At 49.1% G+C, this 20,525-nt stretch overlaps 1 protein-coding gene across 2 annotated transcripts; it reads right to left on the bottom strand.

Annotated features, from left to right (window-relative positions):
- Nucleotides 1-821: 821 nt before the first annotated feature.
- On the bottom strand, nucleotides 822-8,018 carry LOC116946631 (uncharacterized). Of its 2 annotated transcripts, none has more exons than XM_076070015.1 (4): nucleotides 7,900-8,018; nucleotides 7,588-7,654; nucleotides 5,992-6,146; nucleotides 822-3,046 (listed from the first exon to the last, which is right to left on the bottom strand). In XM_076070015.1, exons 3-4 carry the CDS (start codon nucleotides 6,115-6,117, stop codon nucleotides 2,159-2,161), a joined length of 1,014 nt encoding a protein of 337 aa, XP_075926130.1. In that variant the 5' UTR covers nucleotides 6,118-6,146; nucleotides 7,588-7,654; nucleotides 7,900-8,018; the 3' UTR covers nucleotides 822-2,158. The 2 variants fall into 2 exon arrangements, with proteins under 2 accessions (XP_075926130.1, XP_075926131.1); XM_076070016.1 differs by having other exon boundaries at nucleotides 7,896-8,018.
- Between the last annotated feature and the right edge of the window lie 12,507 nt (nucleotides 8,019-20,525).

Raw genomic sequence — 20,525 nt, forward strand, 5'->3', positions numbered from 1 at the left:
GTCGCTCGTGGTGGTGGCAGCAGCTCGAGGTGGACCGATGACGCCGCATCCAACCAATGCTGCCCGTTACAATCGGCGAGTCCCGGTCACGAGCGAGAGAGCGAGAGAGCTGCTGTGTGTAGCTTCTCTACTGCTGGATGGGTCGCCAAGCCAGAGACGCGTCTTCGCCTTCCCGAACGAGCGGTGGGATCTTACTGGGGCACGGTGATATGGTAATCTCAAACTCAATCTCCGGTAGCAAACGCTGCCGCTGTTGCTTTTGATAGCGGTAATGCAACCTTCGCCAGCGGGGTTTTGTTGTTATTATGATTTACTTCAAACTCAAATCGCTTTCAACAAATTTCAGGCTTTTTTGTTTTGTTTGAGGCTTATGATTATTTTTGTTGTCGCAGATTTGGCGATGTTGTTGTTGGTTGTTGTTGTCCAGGCTCCACTACTGCCCCCACTCGCCGGGATGGTCCGCACGTGGGCATTGTTTGTTTCCAGCACACTCGGTGCATGCACTGAAGTGGGGAATGGGGGGGGGGATGGGGGGGGGGCGCTGTTGCTCTGTTCCTCATTTTCGCCCCCTGCTTTGTTTTTCGGGGTCATACCGCGCGCGTGATTATTGTTGTTGTTGTTGTTCGGCACGAGTGACTTCGGCTGCCGAACGTCTTTGCTCCACGCGCTGGATATCCTGAAAAGGCTCCCACCCCACGCGTAGAGCGAAACGTCGGACATCATTGCCCCAACCGCGCGCGGGACAAGCCGGATACACACACACACAGCGGGGAGCTGTTCTCGATGACATCAACATCAGACAAAGTCACACGCAGTATATATATTTTTTGTATATTTTATTTTGTCCATCACAACAGCAAGAACACAATGTATTTACGTTGATTTGCCAGACATTTGTGGCGTTCATTATCAACTCGAACATAAGCCAAGTGCGCGCGCGCGTGCGCGTGTGTGTGTGCGTGTGATGACGCGACGCTACCCACGTGGTGTCTCACTCTGGTGGTTGATGTATGCGGTGATCCATTTGCAGATACCACACTATTTCCCAACCGCCCCCTTGGGTTCTTCAGTAAAAATAAAACACTCAACATTCCCGTCTATCTTCTGCAATGAAGAAGGGCCATTGCCCGAAACGTCGCCCGTTGTATATATGTCTCCCCCCTTGTTTAAGGCTGCAGTTTTTTTACGTGGGTTTTTGTCAACGTCACTTTTCTACGCAGATAGCCTCGCCAAGCATCTATTACTTATGAAAAAATATGAATGCTTTTTTACTCTTTCTGGCAATATTTTTTTGCAAGAAATTAAGTCTGAATTAACCACGCGCGGTACCCGTGCTGAACATGCAAACAAAAAAATACATGCTCTGGTAATCTCTTTCCCAGAGGTGGGCCAGAGAGGGGTCTTATAGGGGGCGAGTCGCAGACTATAGGATCAACTCGATCCCAATATACCCGCCACACTGCTGGTCACGATGGGATTGACCGACTGCAGTCCTGAGACGAGAGGCGAACGAGCACGACGGAACAATGCAACCCCTATCGTCCCCCTGTTTCCCTACAGTCCGATCCTACAGGCTGACCGTGTCCCTACAGTACGAAGGACGTTAGAGGATTTAACTAAGTGAAAACAACGTTGCTAACCGTATAGTGGGATATCTATAAATGGATCGCCGTGCAATTTCCCGTTGACAATGTCTTGAGTATAAGGCGACACAGAACTGCAAAGTCCCTACATCAGCCCGCATCGACGACGACATGACGTATTGCAATCCGTAATACTATACAACGCAGGCGGTCAGGTATGCTGCACACTTCTGTTATAGGTTTTATTCAACATTGATCAACACCTAAGCTATATATGCCATCACGGGTCAATGCAAAAATAACATGATTATCTCGTTACATCTCCCAAGGAATCTTCTCTCGACGCTTACATGAAGTAATCTCACACCGGAGTGGGTGGGTGGAGGTGGGGGATTTTTTTGGTGGGGGGGAGGGGGGTACATCATCATCATCATCGTCATATATATATTTTTTTATTAGCGGCTTTAGACGAGCACATTGATAGAGAGAGAGGGGGGGGGGGGGGGGGGTGAGCGCAGCGCTCTTCAGACGGACGCGACGTCAAATGCACGGTCGGCGTGGTTGGGCCGGTGCGTTCAGCTCCGCGCAAAGCCCACGAATCTCTTTTTGTCATCTTCCTCCACCTGCTGCTGCTGCTGGTGGTGGTGGCGGAGGCGCTGCTGCTGCTGAAGGTCTTCTTCTTCGGTGAGCTCCTCGCTGGTGACGCCAACACCGGGCTCCTGCAGATCCATGTACTGGCGGAGGATTGATTTGTAGCGCCCGCCCTCTTTCTTTGAGGGCCTGCCCAGCCGCCGCATGAAGCCCCCGTAGCGCTTCTCCACCTCGTGCCGGCGGCCCGCGCCCTCGCGTGCGCCGGCGGCCTCGCCCTCGGCGGCCGCGTCGCTCACGACGACGCCGCCGCTGCTGCTGCTGCTGTTGGCGTTCCCCTCTCCTCCGTCGTCGTCGTCCTCGTCTCGCTCCTCCTCCGCAGCCGCCGCCTCCTCCTGCTGCTGCTGTTGCTGCTGCTCGTCGTCGCTTCTCTGACGACGGAAGAAGCCGCCGTAGCGCTTCGACTCGACCAGAGCTCCGTTCGCCTCGGCTCCAGCGGCGTTCCCCGCCGCCGCCGCCGCCGACGCCGCTTGCAGATCTCCCAGCGCCGCGTCCATGGCCTCCTCCATCTTCTGGAGGTCGTCTCCGTCTCGCTCCGAGAAGACGGAGAAGCGCTTGTCGTTGGCGGCCTTGCTGGACGCAGAGTGGAGCTTCTTGCCCTTTCTCATGAAGCCCCCGTAACGCTTCACGATGCCGCTGCTGGTCCCTGCGACGAGGGTCGCCGGGTCCCCTTCGACACCACCGCCACGACCCCCCCATGCGCGCAGGGCGTGAGCGAGCGCCGCGTCGCGAGTGGCCAGCACGTGCACGGCCTCGCGGCACCACCTCCAGGTGCTGGAGGATGCGACGGAGCCCTCGCACTCCAAGATGCACACCTGCGGAGGCGGGTCGGGGGGTAGGGGGGGGGTAGGGGGAGTCGTGGCGATGATGTGTCAATATCAAGACGGTGTTCTTTGTTGCAAGGTTCGCGCGGGTCACTGGCGGCTCCTGGTGGCCTTTAGTGCGGCCCCCGACAATACACAGACGTGAACACATCGCCCCATCACCATCATCATCATCGTGCTGCTGTCAAACCCCCAATGGTTTCACATTTGCGGTGGCCCTGATGTTTTATCGGCGAAAGTGTCCCCCCTCCCCTCTGAAAATGTGTGAAATCAATTATCTATGACCATTGGTCCGTGGACATTATCATTATCACAAGCATGTTACCACCAACACAAAGATAAAGGTCCCCCGTATAGCCTTAGGCGTCTTTTTTAGGCGAGTGTTGTGCGCGAGCCAGCACGGCACACGAGGAGGTGGGTGGTCAACACCGCGCCCGGCAGCCTTTGTCTCGCAATGGGCGATGTTTACGTGTCGCACCAGGTAATACGTTGAGGCTGAGTCGACCTAGGGGAGGCTCCGGACCGGTTCAAATAATCGTCACTGACGTTGGCTGTTAGCGGGAATCGAACTCGGGTTTCCGGGCTTGTAGCGCCGCTCCGCTAACCACCGCCACCGCTCCCCACCACGAAATATACCCCCAGTGTCGCCAGCCCTCCTCCCCTAGCCGATTGAACCTTGCCTACGACCACATGAATGTGGAATTTCAGCCACGCTGCGTGCGCCCGATTTATAGTCGGATATTGGAAGCTAAGAAGGGTTCAGTCTGGTTAGTGCTTGGAAAGATGAACCCTCCGAGGCTTGCCAAGTGTTTATAGGCATGGGTCTGCGAGGTGGCCAGGTGATGTCAACACAGAGCCGATGTAGTGCGTCTGTCTGTAGGTTTAATCTATCCTGTGTGCAGCTGTGAGCGTTACCCCCCCCCCCCACCACTCCCATGGGTATTGCGTAAGTCTCTCCCCTGGGTTTTCCAGTTGTCGCCAAACAATCCCAATGCAGGACTCAACGGATAGGGGAAAAAAAAACCGCAGAAGCCTCGAGACTCGCTGAAGCCTTCGTGGGTAAATGAAAGGGCACCGTGATTTGTTGGGGTAGAGAGCGGTGGTGCGAAGTGGTTGGCGTGACGCACTTTGAACCATACAAAGAAAACAGCCGGGTTCGATTCCCGGGTCCAGGCGAGCTCCAGTGGCGAGCGATATCTCAACCAGTCCTGCATACCCAACCTGCACCAACCCGCACTGACCAGCGTGGTGAAGTATGGTTAAACAACCACCTACTCACATGCACGGTGTGTGGAGGACTTAATCCAGGAGCGGATTGGCACACACGTTTGAAATTACATTTTGTATTCGTAAAGTGTGTAGGCAACGTTGGTTGCCAAATCTACTGATGATAATATTTTAAGTGGGAATGTTTTTCGTTGATGTCAATAACGTCACTCGGGCTAATACACAAATCGATTCGATGTTGCGAGTGGTGCAGGCAGGAGCCTCGTGATAACGCTTCAGCGACCCATTTCTCCGGTAATGTGGTTGTGGGGAGCAGTGGCATAGTGGTTAATCTTCAAGCATTTATCTAGAGAAGTTGATTTTAATATAACGTTTTTGAACTGATCACGTTATTTCCCCTCAAACCACAGTCATATATATATAAAACACTTTGCCGGTTCGGAATACATTTTTACTTGCAAACTAAACTTCCAAGTTGTTCTTTTAAGTGTGCACAGCTTATTAATGTAAACAGAGTGTATTGTGAGTAATATATTTAGTGTGTGCGTGTATATATGTTAATTCGTTATCGTGCACAGCATGTTGGAAATAGAATATCGGGTGCACATGTAGTGTGTGTGTGAAGACATATATAGTATTGTACCTATACTCTTTAGTTATTTCGGTAAAGTCACGTCGGTACCTACGGTAGGTACCTCCGTGACGTTACCGAAAGAACCAAAGAGTATGGATCCCTGCAGTCACGAAAGCTTCAAATCAAGATAGTACTGTACCTGTATAAGTGAATATATGTCTGTGTTGTGGGGAGTGGTGGTGTAGCGGTTAGCGCGCTGCGCTACGAACTTGTCGACCCGAGTTGGATTCCCGCTCATGGCCAACACCGGTGATGATTATCTAAATCGGTCCTAGGCCTCCTCTAGGTCGACTCAGCCTCAAATGAGTACCTGGTGCGGTGTGTAAACATCGCCACTGGGGAGACAAAGGCGGACGGGCGTGGCGCTGGCCACCCACCCCATCGTGTGCCGTGCCGGCCTTCATAGGTGCTCACGAACAGTACTTGCCCCAACAGTCTGTTAAGGCTATACGGGGGATCTTTGTCTTTTTGTGGGGAGTGGTGAGCGTGCTGCGCTACGAACTTGGCGACCCGAGTTGGTTATCCACTCACGACCAACACAGAGTGGCTGATTTTTTAAATCGGTCTCGGTGGGCCACCCCTAGTGGAACTCAGCCTTAACTGAATACCTGGTGCGGTTTGTAAACAACATCAGCGCTGGGGAGACAAAGGCGGCCGGGCGTGGTTCTGGCCACACTACCATCAAATCGTGCACCGTGCCGAGACTTAATGTATGTTAAATTTATTTCGCACCCTACGTAGCTAACCGTTCTAATCGGAAGCAGTTCTCAAGAAATGAGTTTTCAATTTAGATTTAAAAGTGCATAGCTGCAGAGTGGCTTCCGCATATAGGAAAGGAAAGAGCGTTCCAGACGGCCGAAGAAGCGCATCTGAAAGCGCGCGATGCGGTGACCGCCTTTGTTTGATGGCCAGCAGCCAAAATCCGCCGAGGATGAGCGAGTTCGCGTTATTCGTAGAGCTACAGGTGGATCTGTGTCTTCCAATGTCTGGTGTGTGCACCGTGTGTGTGTGTGTGCAATCTGAATCAAGCACAAGGCAGCACGTGGAGTGTGCGGCAGGCGGAGCCGCTGGGTACCAGAGAGCTGAAGGCGGCCGCCTGGCGAGCCAAGTGGTCGCAGGTCACGCACTCCTCCTGGCACGACTGACCCCGGGTCGCGGTCACGCACAGGGAGGCCAGGGTCAAGGCCAGCAGATGATTCATACTGACGGAGGGGGGGGGGGGGGGGGTGGCTGTGATGGTGGTGGTGGAGAGGGGGGAGGGATGGTGGAGAGAGAGGAGAGCGCATCTTCACATTTAGTTCAGCATCACCATCGTCGCCTTCGGTGTCACAACAGAGTCGGCGTGGTCTTCCCTGCTCGAATGAGAATAAGGCGACAACCTTGCGATAGCGTGACCTTGTTTAACTGGGGGAGGGGGGGCTTACAAAACTCAGGGGGGCACGACACAGTCCATGCGAAACAAAAACGATCAACAGAATGAGTGAACGACGCGATTTTGATTTCGTCTCCCGTGCATTCTGCCCCCGGCTCTATAGCTCTCACCCGCTGCGTGCGAAGACATATTGTACGCAACATGTTACGACTCGGACGGTAACGATTCAGGAGGGAGGAGGGGGGGGGGGTAGTTCTACAACAGGGGGGCCTCGGCTCCCTGCAACCCACAGCCCTCCTCTCTGACGTTACTGAGCTGTGAGGCGCGGCACTTTTCTCTTTGGTGGCCTCGAATCTGCGGTTTTGATCTTCTACGAAGCTCACGGTCCACCCTAAACTGCATCTCCTGCACAAACCACGGCAGTCGATGCGGATGCCCGACGCACAAATGGAACATTACGAACTCCTCCAGCAGTGGTGCGACCGTGGCCATGCAGAACAGACCGTGCCACTTGCATAACGACGCAATGCCCCAATACACAAATGCCGAGGAGACATCACGGCGATACGTTTCGCTACTCCCGACACGGTTATCTGGGCTTGACCACCTCAATGTGACATTGTAAGTCGTCGCTCTGCGTCTACATCAGAAGCCACGCGACAAGAAGACGAAAAGAGGTGGCTCCGAGCCAGTGGTAGAAATTCCACATCCATTTAACATCGCCAGTCCACTTTGCTACCACAGTCGAGCCATTCCAATCATTAAAATTAATCGCATTTTAGCAAATAATCTTTGGCCACGATTTCTGCATAGTGTGTTTTACATGTAAGGTTAATCAGGCCACACTCCATTATTTGGTTTAGTTAAATGACGTGACATGTATCACGGCTTCATCTTCTTTGGTTCTTTCGGTAAAGTCGCGTAGAATGAGAATAAAATAATAAATTGATAAAATAAAATAACACAATAAAATTCTCACGACGTTTCGGCCACAACACAAGCGGCCTTCATCAGGTGAAGGGACGAGAATCGAAATGTATCACGGCTTTAATGCTACCACAGTCCAGCCAAGATGAAATCGTAAAAAAACTCGGACCATACATTCGAAAAGTGAGCAATTGAATTTTATCTGCATTCGTACTCTGCATTATACATATTTAGATTGATAACATTCGCAACTACTTTCCTCTCCCGTGTAATCATTATATCGTTGGCAAGAAACAACGTGCTCCTGATCGCGCGACTGTTAACGCCGCCGAAATCCACTGCGCCCATCGCTTCTCCCCGTCGCTCTCTCACCTGAAGTCCACCGCGCGTTCGCAGACTCGAAGTTAACCGGCGGCAGCTCCCTTTGTGCCGTGCCGATCTGCAACTCCAAAGAAAACGAGAGAGAGATACAAAAAAAACACGATTTGCAACAGTCCCATTGTGTGTGTCAAGCACATTTTTCACCGATGGCAAAAGCCGCTCAAAGTGCGTCTCGGTTGCAATGCAGCCACGAAAACGGTGGCGGGGAGGGGGTTGGTGGTGCGGGGTGGCGGCTTCTGCCCGACCAACATCTTTTTTTCAGATGCGCCCCCCCCCCCCTTCCCCACCCAGATACGTACGCACTTTTGGGAGTCTGACTCTGGAGCCGATTCCACCTTCTGTGTCAGGCTTTGGTGGAAGCGCCCGAGTTTTATACTTCGCCCATACGACAGAGAGGTTATCAGAATCGCACCCCCCCCCCATAACTCCCCCCCCGCCTCCACACACACACACACAGGGAGGGTGACGGAGGGATTGGTGTCGTACACGAGCCCTCTCCGCCTACGCAGCCTCTCAAGATTACAAACGTGGAGACGCCTCCCCCGGTGTTTCCGGGCGCTCGCGCGTCGCTTGACACCTCTGGCCGAGCAACGACACCGCTGCTTCGTCTGCCGCGATGGATTTTCGGCGGTCGTGCATGGAAGAGCGCCCCGGAGGAAAGGGGTGGGGGGGGGCGGCGGTGGCGGGGGGGGGGGTCTGCCTTAAGGACATGAATGAGAAGTTGTATATTGCAGTCCACAAATAAATAATGAATGCGTGCCATTTTTATAGAAACTTTCGCGGAGGGAAATAACGTGTTTGTTAAAGGTTACCGTGGAATGACTCGTGTTCTCCGGGAGATAACGTCACCTTTTTAAATATTTGTTTTCACGTGAAATGTAAAAAAATGTTTTTTTTTTAAATATACATCACACCTAGCCGTGCAGCCTTCTGGGGGGAGTGTATCTTATCGGCGGCATTGCTTCAATACAAAGAAACTCCAGACCGCTTTTGACCAATGTCTAACTGGGAGTCTCGAGCTTACTGGAATCAATTCTAATTACCTACCCAATGGTTATTTTTCGTCTCGCAAGGACCCATTTTTGTACTAGACGCGGTTAATGGGTTACTTGTACATTCATTCTGTAGCCCGTGTGTGGTCATCGCAAGGCTACATTGGCTGTGTTTTAACAGGGAATTAAAATGCACGCGCTTCAGGGTGTGTGCTTGCATCTTATACGAGCGGGCTATATGTACGACGCTTGTAGATTAAAACAAATTTTTAAATGCCTAGTTTTTGCCAGACTGTCGAATGACTTCGAAAATAGGCAAAACCGTTAAAAATGGCTCCGTCGCTTTTCAAGGGCCTACGTTATAAGACGTTGGTAGATTTAAGATGATCCAAGCGTGGTTAGGATTGCATTGTTGAAATGTCTCCAAATATTATTCGCTCAATCTCCTATGGTTTCAATCTCAGCTAATGAAGAAAGACCATTGACCGAAATGTTGCCCTTTACATGTTTATATATGTAGAGGCCGTGTTATTGACACGTGTGAGTTTTTATTTTGTTATTTATTTTTATGCACCACCGCCAACGCAGCATCACATTGTTTGTGTGTCTGTATTATAGAATCGGAATATGTATTTATACTGGAGGAATCCGATGAGCTATGAAGATGTCCAGGAGGGGCGAGGGCAGGAGCTTACAATACACAGACACGATATGAGTGCAAAGTAAGGGAAAGGTAAGTCAATCACTTTTTTTCAATATAAAACTAAAATATATATTTTTACTTTATCAGGTAAAGCCCACCTGGGCTTATTAGCTTATCTGTCAGAAGCTACCTGGCCACAAACGATAGTTCAACGAAGTGACTTATCGCGTGGAGATTTCTAGCGGTCAAATAATCTCAACGCGTGTTTTAGAGTTGTAGAGGTCATTCCTGATCATTCTGGAAGAGAGATAAGATTTCGACTTTTGGGGTGGGTAGGGGGGGGGTTGATGGGGGTGTGAAGGGGGGGCGGGGGGAAGGCGTGGAGCCGGGGGGGGGGGCTTCTGTCGGATGGGCTCCCTTCAGCTGTGAAATATCAATTTGCATTTAAAGATGTTTTTTTGTCATTGTGCAAAATAAATTCTGCCTTGGAGCCATGTCTGTCTTCTCATCTTAGCGACGCGAGACTCAAACAAAAGGTCCGCGTGATCGTTCTCCACGTAAAATATTCATAGCCGTGTACCTCTAACACATTTGTTTTCGTGACTTCTGTGTTTGTTTGTTTTTTCGTAATCCCCAGAGTACACAGCCTTGTCCACTGGCAGTCAAACAAAAATAAAAGGAATCCCTGGGGCGCACCTAAGCGGACGTCACAACGAACGACAATGCACAAATTAGACGCGGCTCTGAGTTGAAGTGCTTGCCACACATAAACCACAATACCTCGCTGATCCGATCATGGGGAAAAAAAATCCATCATGCCAACTGCGGTCATTCTCGCAGCAGCGACGGCTTTTTGGCTGGCAATCGAACAAAGGCGGTCACCGCATCGCGCGCTTTCAGATGCGCTTCTGCGGCCGTGTGGAACGCTCTTCCTTCTAATATTAGGAAGTTACTGGAGGCTATGCACTTTAAAATATAGATTGAAAACTCATTTCTTAATAACTGCGTTTTGTGTTTAGTGTGTCCCTCCTCCCGCACCTCCGATCGGCGCGCTTAGCTACGTACGTTTCGGAAGAAGTTCAACATACAACGGGTAATCTTGATTTGAAACTTTCGTGACTGCAGGAATCCATACTCTTTGGTTCTTTTGGTAAAGTCACGTAGGTAGAAAAATAAAACAAAACACAAATAATTATTTTTAATAAAACAAAATAAAAATATGTTTTGGAATCAAAATAAGTATTTTTTATATTCTTTTCTTTTTCTACCTACGTGACTTTACCGAAAGAATGTCCGTTTACAACGGGTAAACGAATGTCCACTTCTGCCGACTCCTTGCCATGACGATCAGCCGCTGAGTACCCGCCGGCATGAATGGATTTGTGGCCTGCGGTGGCCACCAGCGTGACGGCACCCCCGCACCCAGGGAACTGTGCCGCACTAGCCAGGGGGGGGGGGGGTGGACCCCAGCTGCGTCATGATGTCAATGGAGTCCTCTCGGAGGTCGTGGCTGCCTTTCAATCCCACGTTCACGCCGGGAAGCGCAGCGTGTTTTTTCCCCAGCAATGCACGGACAGGTGGGAGAGGGAGAAGGTGATACAAGCTATTCGCTCAAGGCTGCAGCGCAGACAGACTAGAATATCCCCCGGGTGCTGTGTTAATCTGACGAATTATCTCTTCACTGCTTCCCGATTGGAAGGATCTCTTTTTTTTTCAAATGCCATGGTAATCAAGGCTACCCGCGGTTCCTGTTTGCTTGTTGGTCCGAGGTGTGGTCAGCCCCGAGCTGGTCTGGGTTGGCTTGGCCGCACGGTGCTCAACACTACAGAGATTCGCCTGGTCCACAGACGTTCATAGCGTGGAGTAATATCATTACATTAAGTACCCCCCCCCCCCAAAAAAAAAAACAGATTTACATTGTCTGCCATAGTCACGTTCTATAACGGGGGCCGGGGCTCCCAGTTTGCATCGGACTTTGGCCAATGATCTCCTCTCTAGGAAACCCTTGGCTGAGCTGCACACGGTGGGCTACCTGGGTTAAATAACCTAGGGGAACAGGTTCGAGTGTGAGCGGTGGCGAGATGTTAACTGCCTCGCCTGGTATGTAGGAGGTCGTAGGTTCGATCTCGACCCTGACGTCTGCTGCATATTTTGAGTTTGCGTGTCTCTCCCAGTGGTCGCGTTGAATTTTCTCGAATTCCTCCGGGTTTTCCACATTTATAGTATATGGCTGGAATAAATTTCCACGTGATAATCCACTTATTTGGGCAATCATTTGTGGCTAGGTCGCTTCTGAAAAGGAGCTAAAAGTTTAGCTTAGTTTACTCGGGCTAGTCCCGTGTGCGTGTGTGGTGCCACTGAAATGTAAAAAGCAAGAGTCACTCAATCTGAATGGCCGAGGTGAAGAGACCCACGTTCAACTCTCAGAAGAAGCTCTCGACACGTGGACACCGTGCCGAACTACAAGCGGCGCGACACATTTTACTGGACCTTTGTCAATAAGAGCTTCATAGCTCCGTCAGATTCGTCCAGTATACATACATATTCTGATTCTGAAGGAGCTGCTAAGGGCTTTACGGCGCAAACCACAACAAGAATACGCAATACAGACGCGTTCGGTTTACGTGGAAGTACGTTTGGACACAAAAAAAAACAATTCAAAGGAATGTGCGTAAACATTGATCTCTTGAATAATTTTCAAAAAGCAAATTCACGTCGAGATAAAAGGCAGATAGATAATCGGCCTTCATGAGAGAGGGAGTAAGAGAGAGTCAATTGCGGCTCAAAAATGCGAGGAGAGAACTCCATCGCCAACAATTGGCTCGGCAATTTTCCCCTGGACGCGGCACCACACGAACAATTATCCGCTTCTTGTGACGATGCGCTGTGATTTGTTGGAAAACGGCAGCCACATTCGGCCGGACGTCGGAGCGGAGCGACTCGACCCCCGGTGGGGAGACGAGGCTCAGGGCCTGCGCAACTTCAACAGATTCATTCATTCATAGTGGAGGAACCCGGTGAGCGACAAAGCTGTTGTTCACAGATGGACCGCCCTCGTGACCTGAGAATAACCCACATCGCCAGCTTGGCTTGTCAACATCGCGTAGCTTCGTGAACCCTTAAAATAAAAATAAAAGTTATTTTCCTTCTCGAAGCACCATGTTGAAGCATTTGTGCTGCATGTTTCCGATTTGTAGTCCACCATCCAGTGGTGAACGTTCCTCGTTCAAGCCTTAAAAGGCGAGAGTTGGTCCCTCGGGGCGACCACAAGTTGACTCCCCCATTTTATTATTGACCCAGGATAGGTTGATGGGCCGAGCCCAATCACAGAACACGATTCGAACTCGCAACCTTCCAACTGCGAGCCTCTTGCGCTCCTGCCGAGCTCACGGGCTCACGATTCGGTCTGGGGCTTTCGCGCAGCTGCACCGCCTGCACACTCTATAGCCATGCCACTCGACACCACCAATGCTGACATGGCTTAAGCCAGTGGTACTCAACCTTTTTGCTATGGCGCGCCCCCAATGAACATCACTGCTCCCAGCGCCACTGTATGTATGTTGAACTTCTTTCGCACCGTACGTAGCCAACCGTGCTAATCGGAGGTGCAGGGGAAGGACAATTGACCCCCCCCCTCGCCTCCCCACCCCCGCACTCATTACACTTACACATCTCTACTACCATATTGGTGTGTGTTGACAAGAGAAACCCCTCTTTTCTGCGGTGATATGGGGTCAAAATATTCACGGATCTGTACTCCTCTTATCTGCCATTTTGTTACGCCTCTTATTCGCGGGGTAAAAAACAAATCGCAGATTACCCCGCCGGTGATGGGATGAATTCACCGCGCAGCTCTGATTGTATCCGCGAAAGAATCGCGGATGATCGGGGTTTTAAATCCAGTGGTCGGTTGCTGAAACGCAACGTGCTGTGGGGACGTTGATGCCGAATTCTAAATGCTCTGGGGGCCACGGCTGCCCACACTCGGCCCTTCGCGCAGCAGTACCCAGGGCATCACGCATCATCTCCGACGAGCACGGCATGGTCAACGTACGGTGAGAAAGAAGTTCAACATACACACGTACCGTACATCGTCATCATCGTCGTGCAATTGCATTGCATTATGGTCCGTCACACCCCCCCTCCCCCACGCCCAAGCTATCGCAATGAGTTCCCGCAACATCATTTGCCAATTATATATAATTGGATGTAATCGGATTATAAATAATGAATGTTTCCATTGTTTTGTATCCGAGCTGGAATGTGTGGGCCCTCTCTGGGTGAGCTGCCCTTTAAAACACCTGGGCTCACTTGACATTTTAAAGTGCTTTTCCTCTTCTCCCATTCTTTCTGTGATAAGAAGAAAATTACAAATGTGCAGCCCTGCAAAGGCTTGCTCACACCACTGCTGGCGGATATATATCCTCTTTCCGGAAGGTATATGGCCTACTCTTTCCAGGTATTTTTTTTTTGAAGAGGTGGGAGTAAGCCACACTTTACCACGCGACCTGCCGATCGCCTCATTGTGGTTGGTATCCATTCGTGCTGTGCGGTGGACCGAGAGCCTGTCATTATGTTTAAGCCGCTGGCACCGTTGTCTTAGCTGCCGCGCCGGAAGATCGGAACGGCGACATCTGGATTGCAAGTCCAGTGCGCTGCTGACCGTTATGCACGGGAACAGCTCCCTTGTTGTATGGATTTTTGACCTAAATCTTTCGTGACTGCAGGAATTCATATTCTTTGATTCTTTCGGTAAAGTCACTTGGATATCAAAATAAAAATAAAGTGACTAAAACCACGACGTTTCGATCGCTTGTGTTGTGATCGAAACGTCGTGGTTTTTTATTTTTTTATTTTAATTTTATTTTTTAGTATTTTATCGAAAGAACCAAAGAATAAGTCTACATTATAGACTGCCAATACACGCACTCAGTTAATAACCATTACTACAGTCTACATTATAGACTGGCAATATGCTCATCAAGCTTAAAAACCAGGCTACAGTCTACATTATAGACTACCAGTATACTCACCGAGGTAAAGAACCAGGCTCCAGTCTACATTAATAGACTGCCAGTACACTCATCCAGCTGAATAACCATTACTACAGTCTACATTATAGACTGCGAGTACACTCACTCAGATTAAGAACCAGGCTCCAGTCTACATTATAGACTGCCAGTACACTCACCCAGCTGAATAACCATTACTACAGTCTACATTATAGACTGCGAGTACACTCACTCAGATTAAGAACCAGGCTACAGTCTACATGAGTTTTTTTTTCAATTTTTTTAATTTTCGATTTTTATTCACTTTATTATTATTTTTCTTCTATCTACGTGAGTTTACCAAAAATATTGTATAGATGTTCACAATTCTGATCTGTTCACATTTGAGCAGTTGCAGTCTGAATCTCGTGTACACGAGCTTACTTCCAAAGTGCAAGGTGAAGTATTTCTGTTCCATATTGAAATTGCTGTGGGTGTTTGTAGTTTTGTCCGGAAATCTAATCTGGACTCGATGTAGCTGTAATTTTCGACACGTGTCCGCAACCCACATCTACACTAAAGTCCCCCCAGCAAGTCGGATATGCAACGTTGTTCTAGTATCCATAATAACGGCATTTGGGTGAGATTGCGTATAATATAAATGTGTCGTTAAACCCGCCACCGCCCGACACAGCCAACAAGGAAGGTTTGTCACGTGAGAAAAACATGCCAATTCGTCACTCGCACAGCACACCGGTTGTATGTTCGAGAGTAAACCCACCGCAACATTTACAATTCGAGTAACCGTGCCGTTTCGCCGGTAATTACAACGACAACCAGCATCAACATGAGGCGAGAGCCAGAGTTGTGGATAAATCCTCCTCCTCCTCCTGTTTCAGGTCTAAATTTCCTGGATGTGCACAAACACGCCCCGCCGCCCCCCCCCCCCCGCTCCCGTATTATCCCAAACAACAACAAAAAAAACCTACAGTGGTGAGGCCGGGCGGTGTTTTCCCGCTTGTAATTTACGGTCACCGCTGCACACGCGCGCTGCTTTAACCTGCGCGAGATTTATGCCAAACTTGACGGCCCCATTTGAGCGGCTTTGACCGGTTGTTGCGTCCAACTCAGTGGCACTTTGTCATCACGTGGTCTCCACTTCACGCCGCTTTAAATCTCGGCGCTCGCATCCACCCATCCTTCCGATCCTTCTTACGTTCCTGGGTCGCTCTCCGTCCTGCTGAAGCGTTATTCTCTGCGCTCCGCACAGAATTCTCGTCAATCGTAGCCCTCAGAAGCTTCCCCGGTCAGCCCCCCCCCCACACTAACTCCCATCTTCTCCCACTCTCCTCCTTCTTCTTCTTGTGTCATTATGCACTCCGAGATGTTTGTGTTATACAATGGGTGAATTCATAGGCGGAGGTTGACTTCTATATTTGGGGGAAGTGGGGGGGGGGGGGGCTCGCTTTGCCCATCACATTAGGAATCGCCGGTGCATATAATTCATTAATTGGGTTTTTATCGTAATGGAAAACTACTGAAACTATATTCATAAATGTGCCCAGTTTGGGGGGGGGTAACTGCCCCCCCCCCGTGACCCCCCCCCACCCCAAGCTCCACCCATGGGTGAATTACAAATGCGAGTTGTTGCTGTTGTTGCTGTCGCAAAATGATCCATCAGCTCTGAAAATCGGGGGGCACCCACTGAATATTCGCTTTGCCTTGAAATGCAGCCTAAAACTCATGCGTGTTTGGTATTAATCATATATATTTTTCTGAGAGCGCTAAAAAAACTCAAACATATACACCCGAAGCCTTAATATCTTGAGTAGTTGTGGGTTAAAATGACCCATGGTGGGGGTTGGATGGAAATAGGGGGGGTGGGGGGGGGCTGCTGCAACAACCAAAGGCAGTCGTGAGCACAACATGGGTAAGGGAGAGCGGCAGAAATGAGAACGGGGGGAGAGAGAAAGACGCACGGATGGACAGACCAGAGGGCAGAATAATAACATCGCAGCAGAAGGGCATAATTGGAGATATATGAAGGAAACAACAGAGTAACTTGCTGACCAAAAATGAAAACGTGGATTAAATTAATCTTCGGCTTTGACTTGGATTTTCATAACACCTTCAAAAACGGAATTTGATAATCTGCCTATAGTAAAAGCAGCTGTTCCATACGCCCATACTAAAAAGCAATTCGTTCGACTGGAAGTGTTACTGTATAATGCTTTGGTGTAATTTTCGCACGTTCTGTTTAAATCTTGTAATTTTACAGCAATCCTTTGCATTTTACAGCAATCCTTTGCACGTTCAAAGTACAGATCACTTATGCAGGTGGGTCCTCAATTTATAGATACCTCACTAAAATTATGAGGGAGACATTGTAGAGGAAACAACATTTTATTTCAAAGTCCCCCCCACCAATCCCAATACTAGGGTTTGTCGGCTGTCCAGGTTGCTTTGACCTGAATGGTCCAGCAATTGGCATCTGTGTTCTGGTGGCGGGAATAGTATTTTGTTGTTAACGCGATATATCTGGTACCGGGTATCTTGTTGAATCGTATTCGCTGTAAACGGCACGGTTTCGATAAGAGGCCTCGCGCTAAATTTGAGAAACGTGTTCAGGCTTGGCCTGCGGTGGCAAACGGTGGCAGGCCCCTTGCCTCTTTAAACAAAATTCAATCACCCGTGGGGCGAGGAATTAAGGGGATCATCATAAATCCGGTGAATTGTCTGTAAATCGCTCGCCCTGTATTATTACACGAAGCGTCTCCGTTTTATCTTTATTTTGCGGGAGCTGCGTTACCTAAAAATCGACTAACTTACGTTTCACACGTTTTCTTGCCAAAGACAAAACCACCGATCCATCGACCCAAGACCTACAACAGTGCACCTCGCCGCAGACTCAAGTCCCGGATCCCCCTTTTGCGATCGCGCTGCTGTCGCCATCCGATAATCTCGCCCGGATCCGGAAGATCGCTGTCGAGACGAGAGGACTAAACAGCAGATCCGAGAAGCAAAACATCGCACCTCCCTGGCTGTTCACGCTCCTCCACCAGGACACAGGTGGCGGAACCCTCGACCGCAGCATCGGAACATCGACAACAGGTCGCGTGCGCGCATCTCCATCACGAGTGGAAAATTGAAGGCTCACAAACCCCGGCAGCGCGATTGTGGCCACGCAAAAAGTGTGGATCATACGGTAAAGATGTTGCCATTCGCAAGAATATAATTAAATTACTAGTCAAAAATGCATACGACAATGATTTTGTATTTAATCGAGCGCATTTTATTTTGAAAGGAAAAAAAACTCCCACGGAGAGATGCAAATACATTGAAATACTGAACAGCATAAAGCAGCTGCTGATGAAAACGACAATGGTGACTGTGCTCGCAAATGAGGGGATTTGCAAAAAGAAGTAGATTTACATGATTGGGTAAGAGCAACTTATTGAAGGTGATTTTTTTTACACTATCGTGAGAAGTTTAATTAAATTGCAATTTGTATATCGCTGGGGAAAGCCTTGGGAGCTGTGAAATCTAAAGAACACGCGCGAACAAAATAAAAAAAGTTTATAAACTTTTTTTGTTTGCAATCCATGCGACCTTGTCAGAAGATATTGACGTGGGTTTTTCATTTTTTTACGACCACAAATTAACAAATGCCACGCGTTCCCAAGAGGCTTTCTCTGCAACACAGCTGTTACGTTCACTTTGAGTCAGCGTCTTCACAAGTGACAAGAGCAAAACACCGCCGCGTGTGTCTACGACGCCTTTGGCGATTTTGCTGTTGTTGTTGTTCCTAGGGTTACACAGTCCCACTTCGAACCAAGATGTCTGGCCAGTGTGGAAGAGGAGGCCAAATACACCCCGCAGGAGCTCTAGAGAGCTCACTCCATTGGGGATAAAGAGCTTTGCAGCTCATCAGATTCCTCCAGTAACGATATAAATATTGTGATTCTGGAGGCCAATAGAAGAAGCGAATAATGTGCAGGGCTTCACCTTTTTACCCACCAAATTTAAATAATGTCCTTTCATTTAACTTTGGAAAAAAAGACTCCAATGGAACAATATATTTTTTATGATGTTAAAAATATACTTTGAACACGGTGAAAGCAGGCCTTCATCGAAAACTCTCATTTATTGCCCAGTGGGTTCTACCTGTTCCAAAAATAAAACCTCAACTTAACTTTAACATATCAGTGCAGACGATGCCCAGTGGAATAGCCGAGAATAAAGCAAATGAGGTTTGAGTTTATTTTTAGACTGCGATCAAATCTCTGATTAGAATTCCTTCGTAAGGAGTAGGTGGAGGAATTTGTGGTCAACGTCCTGAAAAGCAGAGGTTTGGGTTGACCTTATCAGAAAGAACAATGCCTAGCAGCAGCCCACAAACTATGAACAGTGCTTGGTCTTGTTGCCTTCTATTAACCTCAATGTTGTAATGCGAACCGGATAGATGTTGGTGGTGGTTGTGGTTGCGGTGATCTGTTGCGCACAGCCAGCTGTACTTTTCAGAGGGTTACACATTGCATAGGTGACGAATTAGCAGAATTCCATTCTGTATCTTCACATACAACTTTTTTAGTCGATCAGCCTATTTGGCTTTCCGGAAGACCAATATCAACCCAGAATTTATTTCAGCGAGCACACTCTCGACCTCCTTAAGTACCACCAGGAGAGTCAATCTCGTTCAAACAAATCCTGCTGGGTTGCCAGATGTTATTGACAAGAGCACTCTTATTTGAAAAGGGGGAAGCAATCCATTTTTGGGAAACAAAGTTGAATTGCGTACAATTAAAAGTTTTGATTATCCAACATTTAATATATCTGTAATGACACGTACGTCGATAGTTTTTGCACTTATTCACAATGTGACATTTATGAAGAATCCCAAAGGGTCCGTGACGTACTATGCCCATCTAAATTTCAGGGCTGGGGGGCATGATGGGAGGGGGCTCTGTCACGCGTGGGAAGCGCTGTATAAATAATAACAAACGATGATGGGAAATTGCTGCTGCTGCTGCTGTTGTTGCGTCTTCCCCTGGGTACACTTGTGATAGTGATGGTAATGATCGGCCGCGTGCCATCATAACCGTTTTTGGGCCCCTTGGGCATGTGCTCAGCAAACCGTGATAAAAAAAACCCACAATCTGGGTTCCAAAGTGAAATTAAGGTGAGACATTTTTAATGCCCTCTGCGTGACGTGGTGGGCTGGCCCACGAGCTGCGTGCGTTACTCCTCTTGACCCCCCCCCCACCCCAGCGGGCGTCATCAGCAGATGATGAGGTCCCTCTCCTCGCGACGAATGAACCATGTACCCCCCCACCTCCTCCTCACTACCCTCGTCGCTTTAACTCCCCATTAACGCCGTGGCCCACGGCGCGGCCTCCGAGCTTCACGACGCCAAAGACGATGCAAAAAAAGCCCGTCCAGGCCTCTTCCCGCCGACCCCCTCCTCGCCGTGATTTCATACACATCAGCCGCTCCCTTCGTAAGTGGACAACAATTTAAACCCCTCCACCCCCCCTCTCCCCGAGTGTCTTCCTGCGTTTCTCTCGGCACCCCTTGTGCTGCTGCTGCTCGATTTACGAATCGCTTCACCGAGCGGCGAGTTGCCGTAACGATGATAGTCACATATGGTAGTAGCAATAATAATAATAAACCCACGCGCATCTCGTGAACTTGCTTTCAGAATCTTTGATCAGATTCGGAATCTATATTTCGACTGGATGGGGAATCTGATGGGCTATGAAGTTCCTTTTCACGGATGTCCAGTCTGGGCGGGTCAGCAAGTTACAACAACAATTGCCATAATTTGCACCGCTGCGTTTAATTTCTAGCGACGATTGAATCGACTGTTGGATGAAGGGCTTACCAGAAACTGTGGTGATTGTTTGACCATACTTCACCATGCCTGAGAATCAAACCCGAGAGACCAGGTTCATAGCGCAGTGTGATGCCCACTGTGCCACCTATTTATTTATTTGCTAGCTTCAAAAATGCAAATGTAGCTTAAGATTAAACAAAACTCCGAAGCTGTTCTTGTGTCAGTCCAAGTTTTAGATGTATGTGCATACTCCCACACGCACACACATATACATACTCGTACATATCCACGCGAGTACTCGCATGCATGTATATACATATATCTGTAAGAGAGAGAGAGAATATATGGGGAGGAAATACATAGAACATTTCCCAAGGCATTTCCCAGTAATAGGAGATGCTGCGTAACGAGCGTGGCGACTGCTGTAGGTTTTCATCACCGAGCCCGATGTCTCTCCGGTGCGTTCTCGA

This window comes from Petromyzon marinus, chromosome 27 (genome assembly GCF_048934315.1).
Source record: "Petromyzon marinus isolate PM22_M1 ecotype Great Lakes invasive population chromosome 27, UKy_Petmar_22M1.pri1.0, whole genome shotgun sequence".
Lineage (NCBI taxonomy): Eukaryota > Metazoa > Chordata > Hyperoartia > Petromyzontiformes > Petromyzontidae > Petromyzon > Petromyzon marinus.